The 17,869-nt window shown below is 35.2% G+C and overlaps 1 protein-coding gene across 1 annotated transcript; it reads right to left on the bottom strand.

Moving 5' to 3' along the window:
• Positions 1 to 16,542: 16,542 nt before the first annotated feature.
• LOC116171819 (endocuticle structural glycoprotein ABD-5-like) lies at positions 16,543 to 17,140 on the bottom strand. Its single transcript, XM_031488823.1, has 2 exons — positions 16,985 to 17,140; positions 16,543 to 16,933 (listed from the first exon to the last, which is right to left on the bottom strand). Exons 1-2 carry the CDS (start codon positions 16,991 to 16,993, stop codon positions 16,610 to 16,612), a joined length of 333 nt encoding a protein of 110 aa, XP_031344683.1. The 5' UTR covers positions 16,994 to 17,140; the 3' UTR covers positions 16,543 to 16,609.
• Between the last annotated feature and the right edge of the window lie 729 nt (positions 17,141 to 17,869).

The following is a 17,869-nucleotide window of genomic DNA, read 5'->3' as shown; positions in this document are numbered from 1 at the left end:
CAATTTCGTTAACACGAATATTTAATTTTTAATCGGAAACCTTTTGTCTTCACGGGTGTGTTATATTGAATACAAGGAAAAAAATTGTATTTCTATTTTAACATGGAAAATCTTAAGAGTGTTCGGAAAATTTAATATTCTTACAAACTGTGGAAGCTCTTAAAAACCAGAGACTCTCAAAACTTTTGAGCTTCAAGTAAAAATGATCAAGGAAAATCGCTGCTCAATCAGAAAATGGGTCTGCACATGTTACCACTACCCATTAACGCCCAGTGATCTGTTTATAGATCCACCACGTATGCTATAAGTACCATTAAAATGATTTTTGTTAATGTTCTTGTTTATAACAATATATGTATATACCCACTGTATGGTCGTATGGACCATTGGATATACACTGTCTCCAAGATAGAGATATCTAACATGGAGATCTCCGAAACCATAGGACGATGGTCAAATTGGGAAAAAGTTGCGGAATTAAACAATTATTATTATGCTTGAAAGAAAACTAGAATTTTCGGATTACTTCCGAAGATATGCCAGAAAAACAGAAATTTGTCGATTTGGTTCTATCTTTTTAACTGATGTTATTTGAACAAATAAAAAAATAAAAAAAAACACTTTCTTCGCTGAGAGATTTTCGTTTCGGAGAAATCATCGACTTTATTTTTTTATATGGTCCGTAAAAAAAGTACACACTGTATTGAGTAGCATTTTTTTGATTACGAATTCAAAAAAATAAATTGGAAACTGTTGGTTTCAACCGGATGGTACACCCGCGGACAAAGTCCTAATCGTGCGAAAATACCTATCGGACACATTTCCTGGAAAATAGATAAATTGCCCGATAGGTATTCTCGAACGATTAGGGCGTTGTGCGCCGAAGCACCATTCTGTTGAAACCAGCAGAGCCGCCAACTTATTTGCTATTCGTAATAAAAAAATACTATTTTAGTACAGTATGTTTTTTTTTGCGGGACATATAAAATGATAAAGCTGATGAAGATTTCTCCGTTGTATTGAAAATAACGGTGTCTTATAGAGCTCAAAACGGGAAACGAGAAAGCGTTTTTTACTTGTTTGTATCTGTTCAAATAATATTAAAAAAATAGAAATGAAATCGAGAAATTTCGGTGTTTCTGGCACATCTTCGGAAGTAATCGGAATCTCCATGGTTTCTTTAAACCATGATAGTTACTCTTTAATTGCGCATCTTTTCTCTAATTTGACCATCATTGTATCTTCTATGGTTTCGGAGATATCCATGATAGACATCCTTCTCTTGGACACAGTGTATATTGTTATAAATAATAACATAATTAACAAAAATCATTTTAATGGTAATTATAGCATACGGTATTCACAGTCACCTACCAACATTATTGAAACGTACAGGTATGTTAGATTACATTTCGTTTTTTGATATCTTTGCTAATTACATTGTTATAAACATTCAAAGATCTTGATCTATATTCAACGTGTCAACGGCAAAACTTTATATGGACTTTTATTTAGTGGTGAAATTTTGAAATCTCATAAGGAAGTAGGAAGAAAATTAATAGTATATGAGATACCGTCCCAACCTGATATTCTCTGCTCCCAGCCACCCCCGGTCCAAAATTTAAATGACACCCTGCATTTTTTCACGAATTCAGTTTTTTTGTTACACTATGCAAAGAAATGAGTTTTTTACATATTGAACTCATATCAGATTTTTAATATGAAGAAAAAAATGAATAAGTCGTATTTTTTGTTATAAGCTATATATTTTTGAGAGTTTGAATTTTTTTGTTACAATCTGCTTTAATTTATTTCGACATTTGCCCACTGTCCAAAGTTACCAGTTTTTCTTCTTAACTTTTAGCTCTAAATATCTTACAAAGTTCATTATGTAACTAAGTCATTTCTTTGCATAGTGATACTAAAAAAACTACGCTCTTTCAGAATTCGTGAAAAAAATGCAGGGTGTCATTTGAATTTTTGAACCGGGGGTGGCTGGGGGCGGCAAATATCAGGTTGGGGAGGTATCTCATATACTATTAATTTTCCTCCTACTTCCTTAATGAGATTTCACAATTTTAAGTTGATGGCTCTACCTCCACGCAATTTTGCCTCGCCGAATTGACAGCGCATTTTCTTGCCTTGTTTTTTGAGTGTCAATTTTCATTTCTTTTCCTCGTTAAAGTAGAATGCATGGAATTCTAATTTCCATCTTCCGGTGTCTGGCGATTGAATTCGTAATTTGGGACTTTCGTAGTGATTATTTGGACGAGATTTACCTCTGCTCCTATAATCCAGTTAAATTGTATCCTTCCAGGAAAGTTGCGGGGTAGTGACGGCTTTTTTAAAACTGAAAACGCCAACAAAATTTAAGTATTTGGTAAGGAAATTGCGCACTTACCATTTCTATTATAGTCAAGGAAATTATGAATGGCATCTACCCCAGGTAGAAGCTAATTAATAATTATAATACTGTTCACTATTTATACTTCAAAATATAAATATTCATCACTATAATATTATATTTTATCCACATTGTGACATTAACTGATTATTATATTCTGGAGGGAGAAATGTTGGGCTGTTCTGAAGGGGTGGGCAGTAATAAAGTTATCAAATGCAAATGTTAAATAACCAAACGCATTCAAACGCGTGGGCAATCAATTGAGCAATTAATCAACGATTTATAACATCACAAATCTTGCATCTCGTATTGTCAAATAACTCAAGTTAGACATTTGCCCCTCTACATTAATTTCCGAACTACAACACTATGATTTATATGTCAAATTGTGAAAGCGATCCGTAGACTAAAATCATAAGGTCTCGACCGAGCATAACCCGATTAAACTTATGTCACTTAAATACGTAAGACAAACAACAAGACCATGCGATGATGAACCCGGAAACATTTCGTAATGTAGAATTTTACAATTAGTTGGTCAATATTTACGTTGTAAATTTATTGTGCCTACCTACTTCAATACGATCGGTCATTTTTTGCGCAAAACGCCTTATATAATTTCTGTTAATGAACTGTATTTGCAGAACGAGATCAATTACTACCGTTAATAATTTAGATGCCCGAAAGGGGTTTGGACGATTTTCGTGTTCACAATTGAAAAGTCGTGCGGAGAAAAGACACCCGGTAGGTATTAATCTATTCATCTTCTTACCTGAATAGAAAAATTACAGTAGATACTTTCCGTTTCTATAGGGAATAATGTGGGTTGAGGCAATGCAGCTGAGCTGACGCTTTTTTCTGGATTTTTAACATCCAATCAAATCTATAATTTATAAATCGGTAATACGGAAATAAGTAACGTGTTGAAAACGCTGGCAAAGGGATGATTATTGTGTTTACAACACCCAATAAATGGCACACGCAGGATTTTCCATTGAACATACGACGGAGCAACTATGAGTAACAAAATTTAGGAGCAGCAATTTTTCTGGTTTTGAGTTTTTCGCTAGTTTTTCCTCATGTTTTTTCCAACGTTTTGTCCCCCCTCCCCAAATGGTCCTCGAATTCCTTCCAAACCTTCTTAAAGTTTTCAGACGTAGATTTTAAAGTCTTCAGCCTATTCGCAATAAGTCCCTTTTAATCTCCCTCGCATTATTCTCGGGTTCATTTTAAGTCACGATTAAATTGTTCATTAGATAGGTCTTAGAACGCTTTCAGCAAAATTGTTGATAAGAATTTAATATGGGTTTGTTGTTTCTGCGGCACTGATGATTAGCTAAATATTCACCCGGATTTATATCTGAAAAAGACCTTGTGCCAAAAAGGGAGTTTCGATTTCGAATTGTATTTTAACATTAATTTTTTTGAATAATAATCCGTAAGTGTTAAAGAGAAATGGTTTTCGATCAAGTTAAAAAACAAATCTATTTAAATAAGAGACGTAGCTACCTTATCGATTTTGTTATTGCGTTTAGCAGCAGTAGTAATAAATGGGGTTAACGGCCGGTTGCAGGAAAGCGAATTATAATCAAAATCCTAGATTATTTGCCAAATCTGAGATTAAACAAGAATTTTGACATTTGATTGGCTGCATACTGCACTTTAAAGCCAATCAAATGTCTTAATACCGGATTAAACAATAATCCTGGATTTTTTTTGTGCAACTGGCCGTTAGAGAGTTTACGTGCATTCTAATTGAACGAACAAACTCACCCTTAGCCTTATTAGTTCAGTTTCCCCAAGTCTAAGGAAAGGAGCTTTACCGGAACGACAATAATTTATTTTGAGTCTGTGGTGAAGTTAATCTTTCTTGCTTAAAAAAGCAGAAAAAAATACAAATGAAAGAAAATTTTCAAGATAAGGGCATTCCGTTCTAAAAGGTTTCTAACAGATTTCTAAGGAAAATCCAAGGAAGTAAGACTGTAAAAAACTTTTTTTTATCTTAAGATGATTCTAACAAGATTCTGTGAACATTTCAAAAGATTCCAAGACCAATTCCTTTTGAAGGAGGAGAGTTTTGAGATTGCTGTATGCGTTTAACTTTGCCAACCGTGCACACATAATAATTGAAAATGTGTGTATTTGCATTAGAATTTGTGTCCAGGAATTTTCGTTTGCAGAGGAAGAAATGCATTTCCGATTGAAGGCAAACATACTGTCTTTCACTCATTATACATCATTTATGTTAATTTCTTACAAAGCAGTAAATACTAACCGAATTGGAAAACAGGAAAGAGTGGTTTATGCAAGAAAAATCGTATTCTCAGACAGGGTATCTAATTTTTGGATAATTACGATCGGATAACAATCGGACGCTATTAATTAAACAGATTGAAAAAATAAGTCCAAGGGTAAATAATTTCACACGGTATTTAGTCACAGACAAGGTTAACGTATAGAGAAAGTTATTTGGTTAGATAACATGGACAGGTAAGCAAATAAAAGTGGCTGCAGCGGATTGTTTAAATTTTTTTTATTAATCACACAGCCTGAATTAATATGTCCGCTTGAACAAGTTTGAATCTACCTTGAAGACGCGAAAAAAACCACCGCTGTCATGTAATACAAGCGTCTCTTAAGCAACGATGAATACTGTTGCAGGCATGTAATTCAGTAATAGATGAAATGTTGAGGTAAAGGCATGCAATCTACCGCCGGATTTTTTCTTATAAATCAATCAAGAAGTGATTACAAAAATCAACGCTCATTTTAGACATGTCGGTTGGTCCAAAACCTTTCTTCCAAGTTTACATAATAGACCTTAATAAATTCAAATACTTTGGGTATTTTTCATTTATGTTGTCCTTTAACGTTAATAAATGTCGAAGTTCAATTTCCAGACAATTTCACCATTTCAAATTGCAATGCAATTATCAAATGTGAAGAACTAATTTACTTAATAAGGAAGATGTAGTCTATTCAAATGAGCATGCCAATTAGTTGCAACTTTCATGTCAACGAAATTAATGCGCTGGACGTCTATCATTTCGGTGCCATAACTTGGGACATTTAGGCGGATTTTTAAGGAAAGTTATACGTTTCTCGTAAATATTCATTGCAAAATGAGTGAGTTATTTATTGTACGGGATTTGACCTTTGCGCGGGGAGCCACTGAGGTCTTTTCTATGGCGCTATTAATTAAGAATGTAGGCTTTTGTTAATATTTTCATAAACTGTTATGTAAACCCTTCGCTTGCACTCTCGGGGTATAGGTCACTTAATTACACCTTGTGCCACTATGTTAACATCTGAAATTTTTTGCACCATTTTAATATGATATCTCTGCTGCCATCCATCATTCCCTTTGATGTGTTTACAATTATTATTATTGCATTGCACAAGCTGTTCAAAACGAATTCATTCAAAATCTATTCATACACTTTAAGATCTGATGTGGTGTGGATGAATATGGTAACATTACAATTCTATTTAGCGAAAAGTAATGGACGACGGAAGTTGCCTTTCAGAAAGATATTTGATGAATTTCGGAGCATAGTAGATATGCATAGTAGCATATGTGGGCATATTGGCTTTGGTGATTTTAAGGGGGATGTTCTGGAGAAAATAACATTTCTTATTGACGGGCGGAGTTGAATGTGGAAGGTGGATTTTTGCATATTTCTTTATCGATTGTGACCGCTATTTACGCATATAGGGCAGGAGTAGTTTTGGAACCGTTTCCTTCAAAAGTGAATGTGAGCAGGGAGGACTGCTCAAGTGTTCCACGTCCCCACTGCATCGGTACATGGAAAACGAAATTTTCCAAAAAAAAACTCCTTCGAGGGGGAAATCATTTGCAATAAAATTTAAAGAATTCCTTCCCCGAAGAGGGTACCGTAATTTTTTTAGATTTCATTGTTTACTTTTAAAGATATTCTTCATGGAAACAAGAATATTTGGATCGTGCACGGTGTCGGAGCGCCCTTGGGTTTCATGGAGAAATTTTTATGCTTGTAACATGTAAGATCCAGACGTTTAAAAAGTGGTCCCAACTATTTAGAGGGATTTGGAGATTAAAGGGAGTAAAAGTTACTTTTTCCCAGAAAACTCGATTTGTATGTGCAATTTTCACCAAAAATGCTTTTTAATACACGAAAGTGTAAAGATTTATTGCGAGGGTTGTTTTTTTCAACATCCGTTGGCCCATAAATAAAAAAAAGCGAATACAAAAAAACATGTAGGTGCACTTATTCTCAACATAATTGCCATGCAGATTGAGGCATTTGTCGTTCCTGTGAAGACGCTTTCCTCTTCATAAAATGTTGGCACCACTGACTCTTGTCTTGTCTTGATGTTCCTTGGAAAGTGTTGACCCCTTAGCTATTTCTTCAATTCAGGAAAAAGATGGAAATCACTCGGTGCCAGATCGGGACTGTACGGTGAACGGTCAACAATGTCCCATTGAAGTTCTTCATAAGTTTCAATAGGACATGTTTGACCACTTACTATATCGTCCCGATCTATCATCGCGTGACTTCCATTTTTTCCCTGAACTGAAGATAGGAGGTCAGCACTTTCCTTTGTGATTTGTTCGTGGAATAATGTGTTAGGTAATATAAAATTTATGTTTACCCTTCGATTTGTGCTCTTATTTAAATTCTTACAATGTTTAGGTATTTGAATATTCTTACGCCATTTATCTAGGTATCTTTACTTTGTAATCCACTAGTTTAAAGCCGTAAGTTATTCCTGTGCTGTGTCTCAGTGGTAGAGTGTTGGGCTACATAGCCGGGAGGTCGGGTGTTCGAACCTGGACTGAGGTAAGAATTTTTCATCCATGGCACAGATGAGAATTTTCTTAGATTAGTTTCGAGCATTCTGCATTATTCCAAATTAGGTTTTCCTGATTCGTATAGTAAATACCGGAGTAGTATAGAACAACTTAGGACCTTCTGCAGGGGCCACTCTAAAAAGCATTATACGGGCCACTCTGTAATTGGGCGAAAGCCTGTTGAGGGCCCAGAACAAGAGAGGGATTTCTTATTACAATAGTTTTTTGTTTTGCCGATGGAGGTCGTGCAGATACTTTGAGCACTGAATACACCTATATTTGACAAGTGATTTGCAATGGGGTGGAATATGTAGCTATTCTGTCTGTTCTGTTGCTCGAGTTTGAGTATGATCTAATTAGTTTTTACTACGAACTCCGAAATATAATACCGTAAGTCAAAATGGGCTGAACATATGCAAAATAATATGGTCTAAGTGCGTAAAGGTTAATTGACTTCCTAATTATTCTAATTGTATAGCACGCCCTAAGTATTTAATTTTTTAACCAATTCAAAAATTTGTTTCAAATTGTTGTAATGTGGATACCGGAGTTTCATAGAGTCAACCACGGATATAGCCTTAGATTTTAGTTTAATATACTGCTGTGTGCAGTGGGTCGACTATACACCACCCACAAACCTCTGTCCAGCTAGCTAAAATAAATCAAAAATTGAAACTTACAATTTTTACGAACTCTCCTCGTATAACTCCCGCATTTGCTACAACACAAAATCCTAATAATGACTCAAAAATGATAATTTAGGAGATTCAGTAGCTTCCGAAAATTCCAAAGGCAATTACCTACACAAATTTTGTATAACACCTGAGATAAGTCATGGCCACATATAGAAAAAATGTGAAGATGAGAACTCTATCTGTATCATACAAACGGATTCAAATAAACACACAGACAAAAAAAATTATTTTGAAACTCATACGCAATAAATAATTAAGAAAAACCTGAAACAAAGAGCGACACAAATAAACAAAGAAAGTCTTAAAATTACTTACAGTTTTTCAAACAAAAATCCCTTAATCTGGTCGTGCAATATTTCGACGCACTTAGGAATGATTAAAAAACTCGCTGAAAGCTTCAGGAAACTTTACCACTTTTCGACTCCATTGTAACAATAATAATAATAATGGCTTAATTCACACAGGTAACACTTTGACTTTTATACAGGGTGTAGCACCTAAGATCCCTCGGATCATAATTCCTTTACCATAAAAGATACCGAAAAGAGTCTTATAGCAAAATTGTACACAATTACCGTCACCATATTACTAAAATATTTTTGATCAACAGGGGTGTGCTGTATTCCAGTGGCGTATCAAACTGATTAAAAAACAATCTTAAACTACCGATACTTTACTGTTAATTGTGAGAATTGAACCTTTTTTGTTTCATCATGGCACACTTAGGTAGATTCGGAGAATAATGTTTTTTTACAAATTGGTGTTTCGTTTGATTTTTCTCTGTAATTTTGATATGGAATGTGTGGTTTTCTTTGTATCAGTAGAAAATTTGTAGTTTTGGCTACTCAGAGGTATAATTTGTTTAGGGGGGTGCCATTTGAAATTATTGAAAAATATAACTTTTGGCGAAGGTCAATCAAAAATTGAATTTTTTTATAAAGTACCTAAAAAAAATTATGTGACTGTGGAAGAGGTCTTAACCTGTGCCTCAATTCAAAAATTAGCCGCTTGCGCGATTTAGTTTCTCTAAAAAAATTCGAATCAGTAATAAAATATGAGGTATTCTAAAAAAATTCAAGTTTGATACGCCACTGGAATACAGCACGCCCCTGGTGATCAAAAATATTTTAGAAATATGGCGACGGTAATATGTGTACGATTTTGCTATAAGACTTTTTTCGGTACCTTTTATGGTAAAGGAATTATGATCCAAGGGATCTTAGGTGCTACACTCTGTATAATTTGGGATATAACTTTTCATAATGCCCTTTTTTTATCCCAAATCAAAGTATTGATTTTTCGAACACCTACCTACTACAAGTCAACCAAATATAATATGTAAGTAATAATTATTATATCTTAATTTCTAAATTGTTTCAAAAGCTAACCCCAGATACGAAATTTCGTCGAGATCGAACGCCCATCAACTTTCTTTATAATCAGAAAGGATATATCCAAATACCTAGGCAAATCAGTCCATTCTTCTAAATGCGAAGGTTGTTCATAAAAAAATTAACGAAGAAATCCTAATTTTTTCGAGTATAGCTCCCAAAATTGGCTCTCATTTTATTTTGAAAATGTGTTCTTGGTATGGCAATTGATGTCCTCCAAAATTGCAAATAAAATATTTATGCTCTCCCCCTGCCTGGAATTTCAAACTGTTGGTCAATATTGTGAACCGTCAATTTGTCAGTAAGCGATAAATCAGGTTTCAATATCGGGAACATGGTGGTAAACTAAAATATGCTAGGAGTTTACTTAGCACCTGACGGCCTGAGGAAATAATTCATGTTTCCATCATTTTTTTTTATAAATTGGTTATTTGTTTGATTTTTAATTGTTTATATAATCTGAAAGAGCTTTCCTAGCTAAACAAATATCATAAGTTTGCAGTTTTCTAGATCGTTTTTCAAAAAAAGTTTAAAAATGTGATTTTTTTAAATATTCAAGCAAAAGAAACCTCTTTCAGGGTGTGCCAAGAGTACATAGTTGAAGTAGTCTTATAGATACCAACGGAAGTTGACTGCAATCAAATGCCCTTCGTAATTTTAGAATTTTTACAGCTAAAAAATACCCTCGCATGACGTCTACCTATAATATACAGGGTATACAACGACACATTTTTCACTGTTTCTTAAATTTTATATGGTCGCCAGTGGTTTATTGTAGTTTATGAAGTTAATATACTGGAACAATTTCTGGAAAAATGTTTTCCAAGTCTAAAAAATAATAAACAATACATGACTTTTTGCAGTTTAATTGGTTGTGTGCAAAAAAGTATGTTACCAAGGGTCAGTATCAGAGAGGGAGGGTTCCAGTTGTGAAACCTTCGCCGCAAAATTAATACTAATGGACCACCGCTGTGTCATCAATTATTGACTTGACATTAATTTGCTGCGGTAGATTCCTTTGAAATGTGTCTTCATATAACAAAAGGTTACGTTTCACTGAAAATTCCATAAATCAATGGGGAAATCTACGCTCGGTCCCAAAGAGCTACGTTGTAGCGTCATTCATCGTGCAGTCTAAGTCACGTATTTGAGGCGTTCCATGATGTCATTACAAGTTAAGACATTTCGTACATTTATATTTAAAGATTACCTTAACACCTTATTATTTCCGATTGCAAACTACTCCCCTAACCTTTGCTACTTTTTAACATTACCGGCAGATGATTCTAAATTCCGATGCGAAACTTTCTAAACAAATCAGCCGACAATTCACACCATTATACCTTTTGTAATGACTTATATAGGAATTTATTGATGACAAAATAAAATTAAAGGTTCTGCGGTGTAATTATCTATAATGCCGCCAAATTCTTTACTTCATTTGCCTTTCGCTTAGTTCTCTCCAACGAATTGCAAAGGAAGATCTGATAATCCAAGTTGATAACGAAGAATTTCGAAGGTCCTGAACGAAATTAAATAAACATTAAAAAGTATTTTGCACATTTTTTTCCAATAATTATTTTTAATTCATTCATCCGACTCTCAGTAGGAGGCAATGTTGGGTAAGTTACTGAAAATGGTTTTTCGTGGGGATTTATTACATCGTAAATTCGGATCTTTATATGTGCATAAATATCGTAAATACAATGTGGGTATTGTGCGATTAAAATTAACTTGTCTTGTATTGATGGCTGCAATTTCGAAATAATTGTACGACCCTGAAATGAGCTCTTCTAATTGCGTAGCAAAACTTCCAATGTACTTGTTGAATAATATATGCAATTTATTAAGCATGAGAAAACATATTTTTTTTCTTTAAAACAAAGATAACACGAAATTACCGCAATTGTGACCAACTATGAACAATAATTATTGTGCGTTAACACAAAATTGGCGTAGAATCTAAATCTTCTCCTTTGCATTCTTGATGGTTTTTTGCTTCTAAATCGGTCAATGACAGATTATCATCATACTCACTGCAGGGATAGGTACGTCTAAAAAAGTTTTCGGTTTCAGTACACATTTAGGGTAGATTAAAGAAATTAACAGTATCTAGTTTCTAGGGCATTTCATTTAAAATAAGGTCAGACGGTGTAGAAACTGAAACGAATTCATTAAGTAACCCTATTTTCAGAAATCTTATAGACACCCTAATTGGGACATCAGAACTACAGCAGTCCCTACGCCAAAGCCCCACGTTGGGCGCCATTTTTCCGCAGGTTTTGTTGCAATGCGCCTTCCTTTTTATGTTGGCCTTCTTCTATTTTCTTCTCCATTTTATTCTGACCTTCCTACGATCAAATATAAATGTAGCGCTCTCTAATTTGATTTTTTTTATATCGATTCATTATTTACTGTCACGAGTTAAATAAATAGGTGCAACTAACCTTGGTTTACAATTCTTCTTGTTGGTGGAAATGGTGGAAATCCTCAATGGTTAGTTACAGTGCGTCAATTAGGGTGTCGATCTTTAAGAGAACTGCATTCCTAAAACTCTTCGATAGGGAAATCTTCGGATAACGACTTTCTGGGTTGAATGTGAGTATTGATAGATATTATAGGCCGCTTCCGGTGTTGGTTATTTGCTGGTAAATGAAATATGGTCTAAAAGTGCGTACGCATTCACATTTATTTAACTTCATTTTTTATTGAAGAAATCTCTTATGTAATAAGCGCTTGCACTAAATTTGCCCTTTATGAACTTTTATTGACTAGATTTTATTGGTTTAATGAAAGAATGGGTTAATTACATTTTTCACGTTTATTTTGCTGTGCAAATACGTCGGTTTTCTACTGGTGTGTTTCTAACGAATGCGCCTGTCAACACTTTTATTCATAATTTCGAACGAAGTCTCTTATTTAATTAATACTGCACGATTACGAATTTGTTAAATGATGAACCAAACATTAGCTTAACTAACTAACTTTAATTTTTTATATCAAAATTTTTACGCCCGATCAAGAGAATAGTAGAGGGACAAACCGTCTGCGCTTTTAGTAACTCGTTGGCGAAATCTTTTTGTGGACTCGCGTTTACAGAAAGCGAATCTTCTAGGGACCGTATTTTAACCCTTGACTGCCAGATAGTAAATCCCTTCTCTGAATTACTCAGTAATTCTTTAACGCCCACGAGTGGTGGAATCGTTAGGGCCGTGGTCTTTTAGGCTTTTAGGGTTGTAGCCGACTCTCAAATTTTCTGAACTAGCATTTTCCTACAGCTTTATTCCTAATTAACTGAGATGCAAAAGTAACCAAATAAGACTATTTCACAGAGTGTAATTCAAAACCAGACCCAGACTTCCTGATGCGAATCGCGATTAAAGACAGTTAACAAAACAAAACTGTGAAAAATGAGGTACATCACATTCATCCCAATCATCAAAACGAAACTTGAAACTACCACTAACAATATTTATTTGGAGTAATATTTTCAGAACACTGACTGACTCTTTTACAAATTTAAAAATTCCTACTTCTGCGTAATTCGGCGGGGAAAAATCGCCAAAAATAATTCAAATAAAAATGCTCTCATATGTTCAGTAAGAGGTGGTTTTGAAAGTGGTTTTGAGGGTTTTGAGGGAGTGGGACAGTAACTAAGATGGTCAAAGCGTGAAAATTTCAAATTATTACGCTTTGAAAGACAAACTTAACTCTGTCAAACTATGGAACGCCCTGCATTCTGTATGAGTACCACTACGAGCTAGGGTGTAACTTCAACCAGCAAATTACTATTGCCACGAATCCTAAAGTAGAGGGTACAAAGTTGAACTAAGGGTACATTTAAACGCCATATAAATAATGTAAATTGTACGAGAGTGAGATGATAATTAGGTGGCCTAAAAGGGTACTAGACATATAAAGTTAGAAATGTATAGTGATTGACAAAAGTAATGATCGCCGAATAGGTACATCCTGCAGCATATGCAACCAACATTTGAATAGATTGTGCAACTTGGACATACGAACCAACAAATTAAGGTATCTCCCTTGAAGAAACAGACGGAGCCCAATGTGATAGACGTGCTGGTTGTTTATGCTGCAGAGTTTACCTATTAGGCAATCATTACTTTTGTCATTGACCATTTCATAGATAGAATAGGCTCGTAAATACTGCTTTACTACGTATGTATATTCGGAATGAGGTGACTGATTTGAGTCATTCTAATAACCGCAAGGAGAGATTCGTCATAGTACGGATAAGCGCTTACGAGGACGGTAGATAACGTAGGGATGCATATAAATATAAGTGAAAAGCGTTCGGAAGTTATTCTACGGACACCCTCAGACGCTGAATCTGCGCCATTTGTCTTTCGGAGTCGTGCGTTATCAAGGCAATCGTCTCCGTGGTGATACTTAGGACGAAATTACGCCGAGAACCGGATATTTCCGACAGCCAGCCTACGCCCTACCGCTGAAGAAGATTTTGAGCAGCATGTTCGAGAGGAGAACGAATAGTCGAGAATTTCCGAAACAGAAAACAGCACATCTGTTTCCATTCCCACATCGAATCAATGGGAAGCCACTAAATTTTGGTCGGTCTGTGTACGTCCAAGTTCTGGGAGCGGATCCAGACCATTTCACATTGAAGCATCCATGAAAGCGCATCGAGAGCTCCTAGTGCATAAACAATCGAGGTATTTACCTGTGTCGTAGCACGCCCCGCTGTAGAATTACCTCTTATCGTAGTTTTACCCCAGAGTCAGAGTAATTGTACCTCAATAGTATAACGGCCGACCTGCGTAGCTCAGATGAGTATACGTTAGTAGCTCTAACTTTAGCTACAAGGATCCTGGGTTCGACTCCCAAGTAAGGCATAGCTGTATGTGATTGTATAGTGGGTTGAGTGGGAGTAGCTAATTAGCTTAAGCTAACACATAAAGGCAATAAAAAAAATATTCATGTACAGACAATTTTATTTATTTCATACTATCTAGTAATCGCCGCTTTCCCAGACTGATTTGAGTCTGGTAAATCGTATTTTCCCAGACTGAAATCTTTTACCAGACTGGAAATGTTTCCTAGCAACATCAACTGACATCCATATAAACCTATATATTAATGTGTCAAACTACTGTCAGATCAAACAAATCAAGTGATTGACTTTTGTTTGCATTTGAATGCGTACAACATTCTAATCAAAAATTGTATGGCATTTTAATTAAAAAAAAGAGTAGTATGAAATAAAATGTTTTACATTACTTGTATGTTAAATCAGTTAACATTACTCGTTTCGAAATTCCTGCCTCAGCTACGCTTCGGCAGTAAACATCTCACTCGTTAACGTAAACCTTGATTTACCATACTCATATGTAAATAACTATTACCTACTTGCGGACGGTGTTTTGTGGACGCCAAATAAAATTTTCGACTTGAGCCTGAATATTCTTAAACTACTTGCGTATTGTAGTTCGTTTCCTACCAATACGAAGTTAGATTTTTGCAAGTGAATGTGGTTTAACCATTTGCGTTCGTCGTTTCGCCTCAACCCCATTTATTAAAATGTGGTGTCTTACAGCAAAGGCTATTTTAAGAAAAATGAGAACCATTCAAATTTTAATCAAGATGATTCAGTTACTATTTTACCTTTTACCCTTTTCGTTGAGGCCAGAAGAGGGTTATTAACCGACGAGCAGCCGAGGCATATTAATGTAATTACACTACACGAACTACCCCCATTTTTATGTGGTGTGCCGTCTCGTCGTCGATGGATAGTAATTCTACCATACCCATGCAGTGCATGTGCTTGTTTGGTTTATAATGCCCAGAAAGTATGCACACGAGAAATCTCAGGTTCTTTCTTGATAGCCCTGTGCAAAATCGCGGCAGGCTATGAGATGGTCCTTTGAAGGTTTCTCTCTTATGGCGATAATCTAACATTAAGTTCCACCTAGGCTTGTGTTGAGTTTGGGCGTCTTGAGTTACTTTAGTTATTTACAGTTGCAACTGTAAATGGAGGAGCCAGTTCTGGATACTAGCTAAAGGGTGTTGTTGCATGCTACTTCCTCTAGTGCATGGTGATATGAAGCCAACCTAGAGGTAATTTTACACAGTAACTAAGTGCCTGCAGTGCAGCCCTGCTGTCACTGGAGATTTTGATAGTTTTGTTCTTTATGTTATGCCTAAGAACTTTTCTTGCACTAAGCGTTAGTCCTACCAATTTGTCTGGAATACAGTAGAGAGTTTACCTAGTGGTTGGGTAATGTAGAAGTTCTGTTCTTACCAGTGCCTGTTCCTTCCATAGTTTAAAACCCATGTCAGAATGCAATAAAAAGTAGGGCTTGCCATTTAAAATAACGAAGTTACTATCTAGGTACTTCTCATATTTCCGGAAGTGCCGCCATTTTGAAAATAATTTACATCACTTCGGCATTCAGAATAACTCCCAAGTAATAATTTTCAAGACCCATTTACATGCAGTTAATCAATCTAACCTCGTTATCTAACAGAAACTCAATACAGTGTTGGTAAAATCCTTACGGATCTTTGAAGATCTAAAGTTTGTGTAAAATTTACTATTACTATTTACTATAATTCTATCATAGATTTGATGACACCACTTTCTTTGATTTCCTTTGCTCTGGTGCGACCGCTAAATATTCTTACGAGATATTTATTTTAATTTTTCGCGAGATATTCATGTTTAACGTAGGAAGAGCTGTTAGAGGCCAATGTCAGGAAGAAGGAGATTTCCCTCGATAACGGACGTAGAAATTAGTAATTTTCCGCATTTAGGTAAGCCATTGTAGATGAGCAGAGATCAAAGGTAATCAACTTTATGGTAGTCATAAAATATCTCGAACATTTAACACGTGAAAAATAAGGATGTATTGACTACAATACTAAATGTGTGTGGTCCAAGTTTCCATTCATTATTCGCAAGTTATATTTATGTACCAGATCCATGACAAATTTGGCGAGTTTATGCAAAAACTGAGCAAAATAGGAAGAAGACACGTGGACACTCGCGTGGACATTATAATGCGTGTTGGGTTAGTTAAAAGGGGGTCACATTCTAATTTAAATTATTTAAAATGCTACTTTAACATAACATTTAATTTATTATTTACTTTCTTTTGCACAATTATGCAACTGTAATTTATTTACTAAATTATGTCATTGAATAAAAAAATTATTCAATGATTCTGTGGAAACACAATATAGTAAAATTAACACAATTGACTTTATTTGATATTTATCATCAATAAATAGTTAAAAACATGATAGGACACTACGAGTATGTAATTGTGGGCACAAAGCCATTTACACCAGCCGTATACGTTACGGTAACCTTTCTCTGTAATGGGTCTGTGTACTGGTAGCCACCCACGACTTCCATAGCTTCATGTTCCGTACCGACATTTGTCAAAGTTCCCTGTTCGTCGCGACTGATACCATTACTTGTGTCAAAGCCGAATTTGTACCCCTTTTCAATGTCATTTTCGTTCGAGAATCTCACAATGTAGGCGGCGACGTCCTGGGCACGATTGTATTCTCCGGTCGGTCTATCAGACTGTCCAATTACCAACCCAAGAAGGGGCAAAAAGAAAATTACCTGCAAATAATTAAAAAAATGACCACAAATATCTCCTCTTTCATTACTTACCGCTTTCATCTTTTTGTGTTTTTTTAATAGTAACCAAACACACGAATGCTCCCAGATCTGAACTGGATGATCCTTTATATATCCGAGCAGAAATAGAGGGGTACCACTAATGAAATTTCAATCTTAATCAAATGCCGTTCTCATTGTATATTTAGATGTATTCATATTTGATATTGCATCCTCCTAGAAACCAGCGTCCGAACTTGAAGTTTTATAATCGCGTTTCACAACCATTCTATCTTAGTGTTATCTTGCTATTAGCACTTTAAAGGATGTACCTATTTTCCGGCGTGCTTGGTCATCCCCTTTTCATGTTGGCTAGGTATTATAAGCGCATTGCGATATTTACAGGTTTCGTTAACAGATGCGTGAAAGGTTTTAAAAGTGAAAATAGTAAAAATGTTAATTTAACATAGAAGATTGTTAATTAGTGTCATTATAGACTTGAAAGAATTAAAAGTAGGAGTAGGCCAGTACGCATTCTTCACACACGATGCGTTGCTTATTCTCATGTTAAAAGTGATTTATTATAAATTCGCGTGGACCAAACGGATATTGCCATTTAATTTAAAAGTATTAACGTTGGTCTACTAAACATGATAAAAGGACATATTTGCATCAAATTTGCATTAAAAGTCGTCTTCCTGAAACGATTTACTTTCTTTCACGTAAAGGTGACACTTCGATCGCTGTGTTAGGGGGGAATCTTATGTTTCATAACTGATAATTTTACTATTTGCAGCATTTAAAGGAAGTTAGCAGTAGACTAACCATTCCTTGAGTAAGCCTTATTCATATTTAGTTGTAACCTGTTTTAATTGCTGTAAATGTATTAACACGAATTACAATTTTGACTTGTCATCGTAGTAAAATTTGTCGAGTAGT

This window comes from Photinus pyralis, unplaced genomic scaffold (assembly GCF_008802855.1).
Source record: "Photinus pyralis isolate 1611_PpyrPB1 unplaced genomic scaffold, Ppyr1.3 Ppyr1.4_LG5, whole genome shotgun sequence".
NCBI lineage: Eukaryota > Metazoa > Arthropoda > Insecta > Coleoptera > Lampyridae > Photinus > Photinus pyralis.
This window is presented reverse-complemented; position numbering and strand designations above follow the sequence as displayed.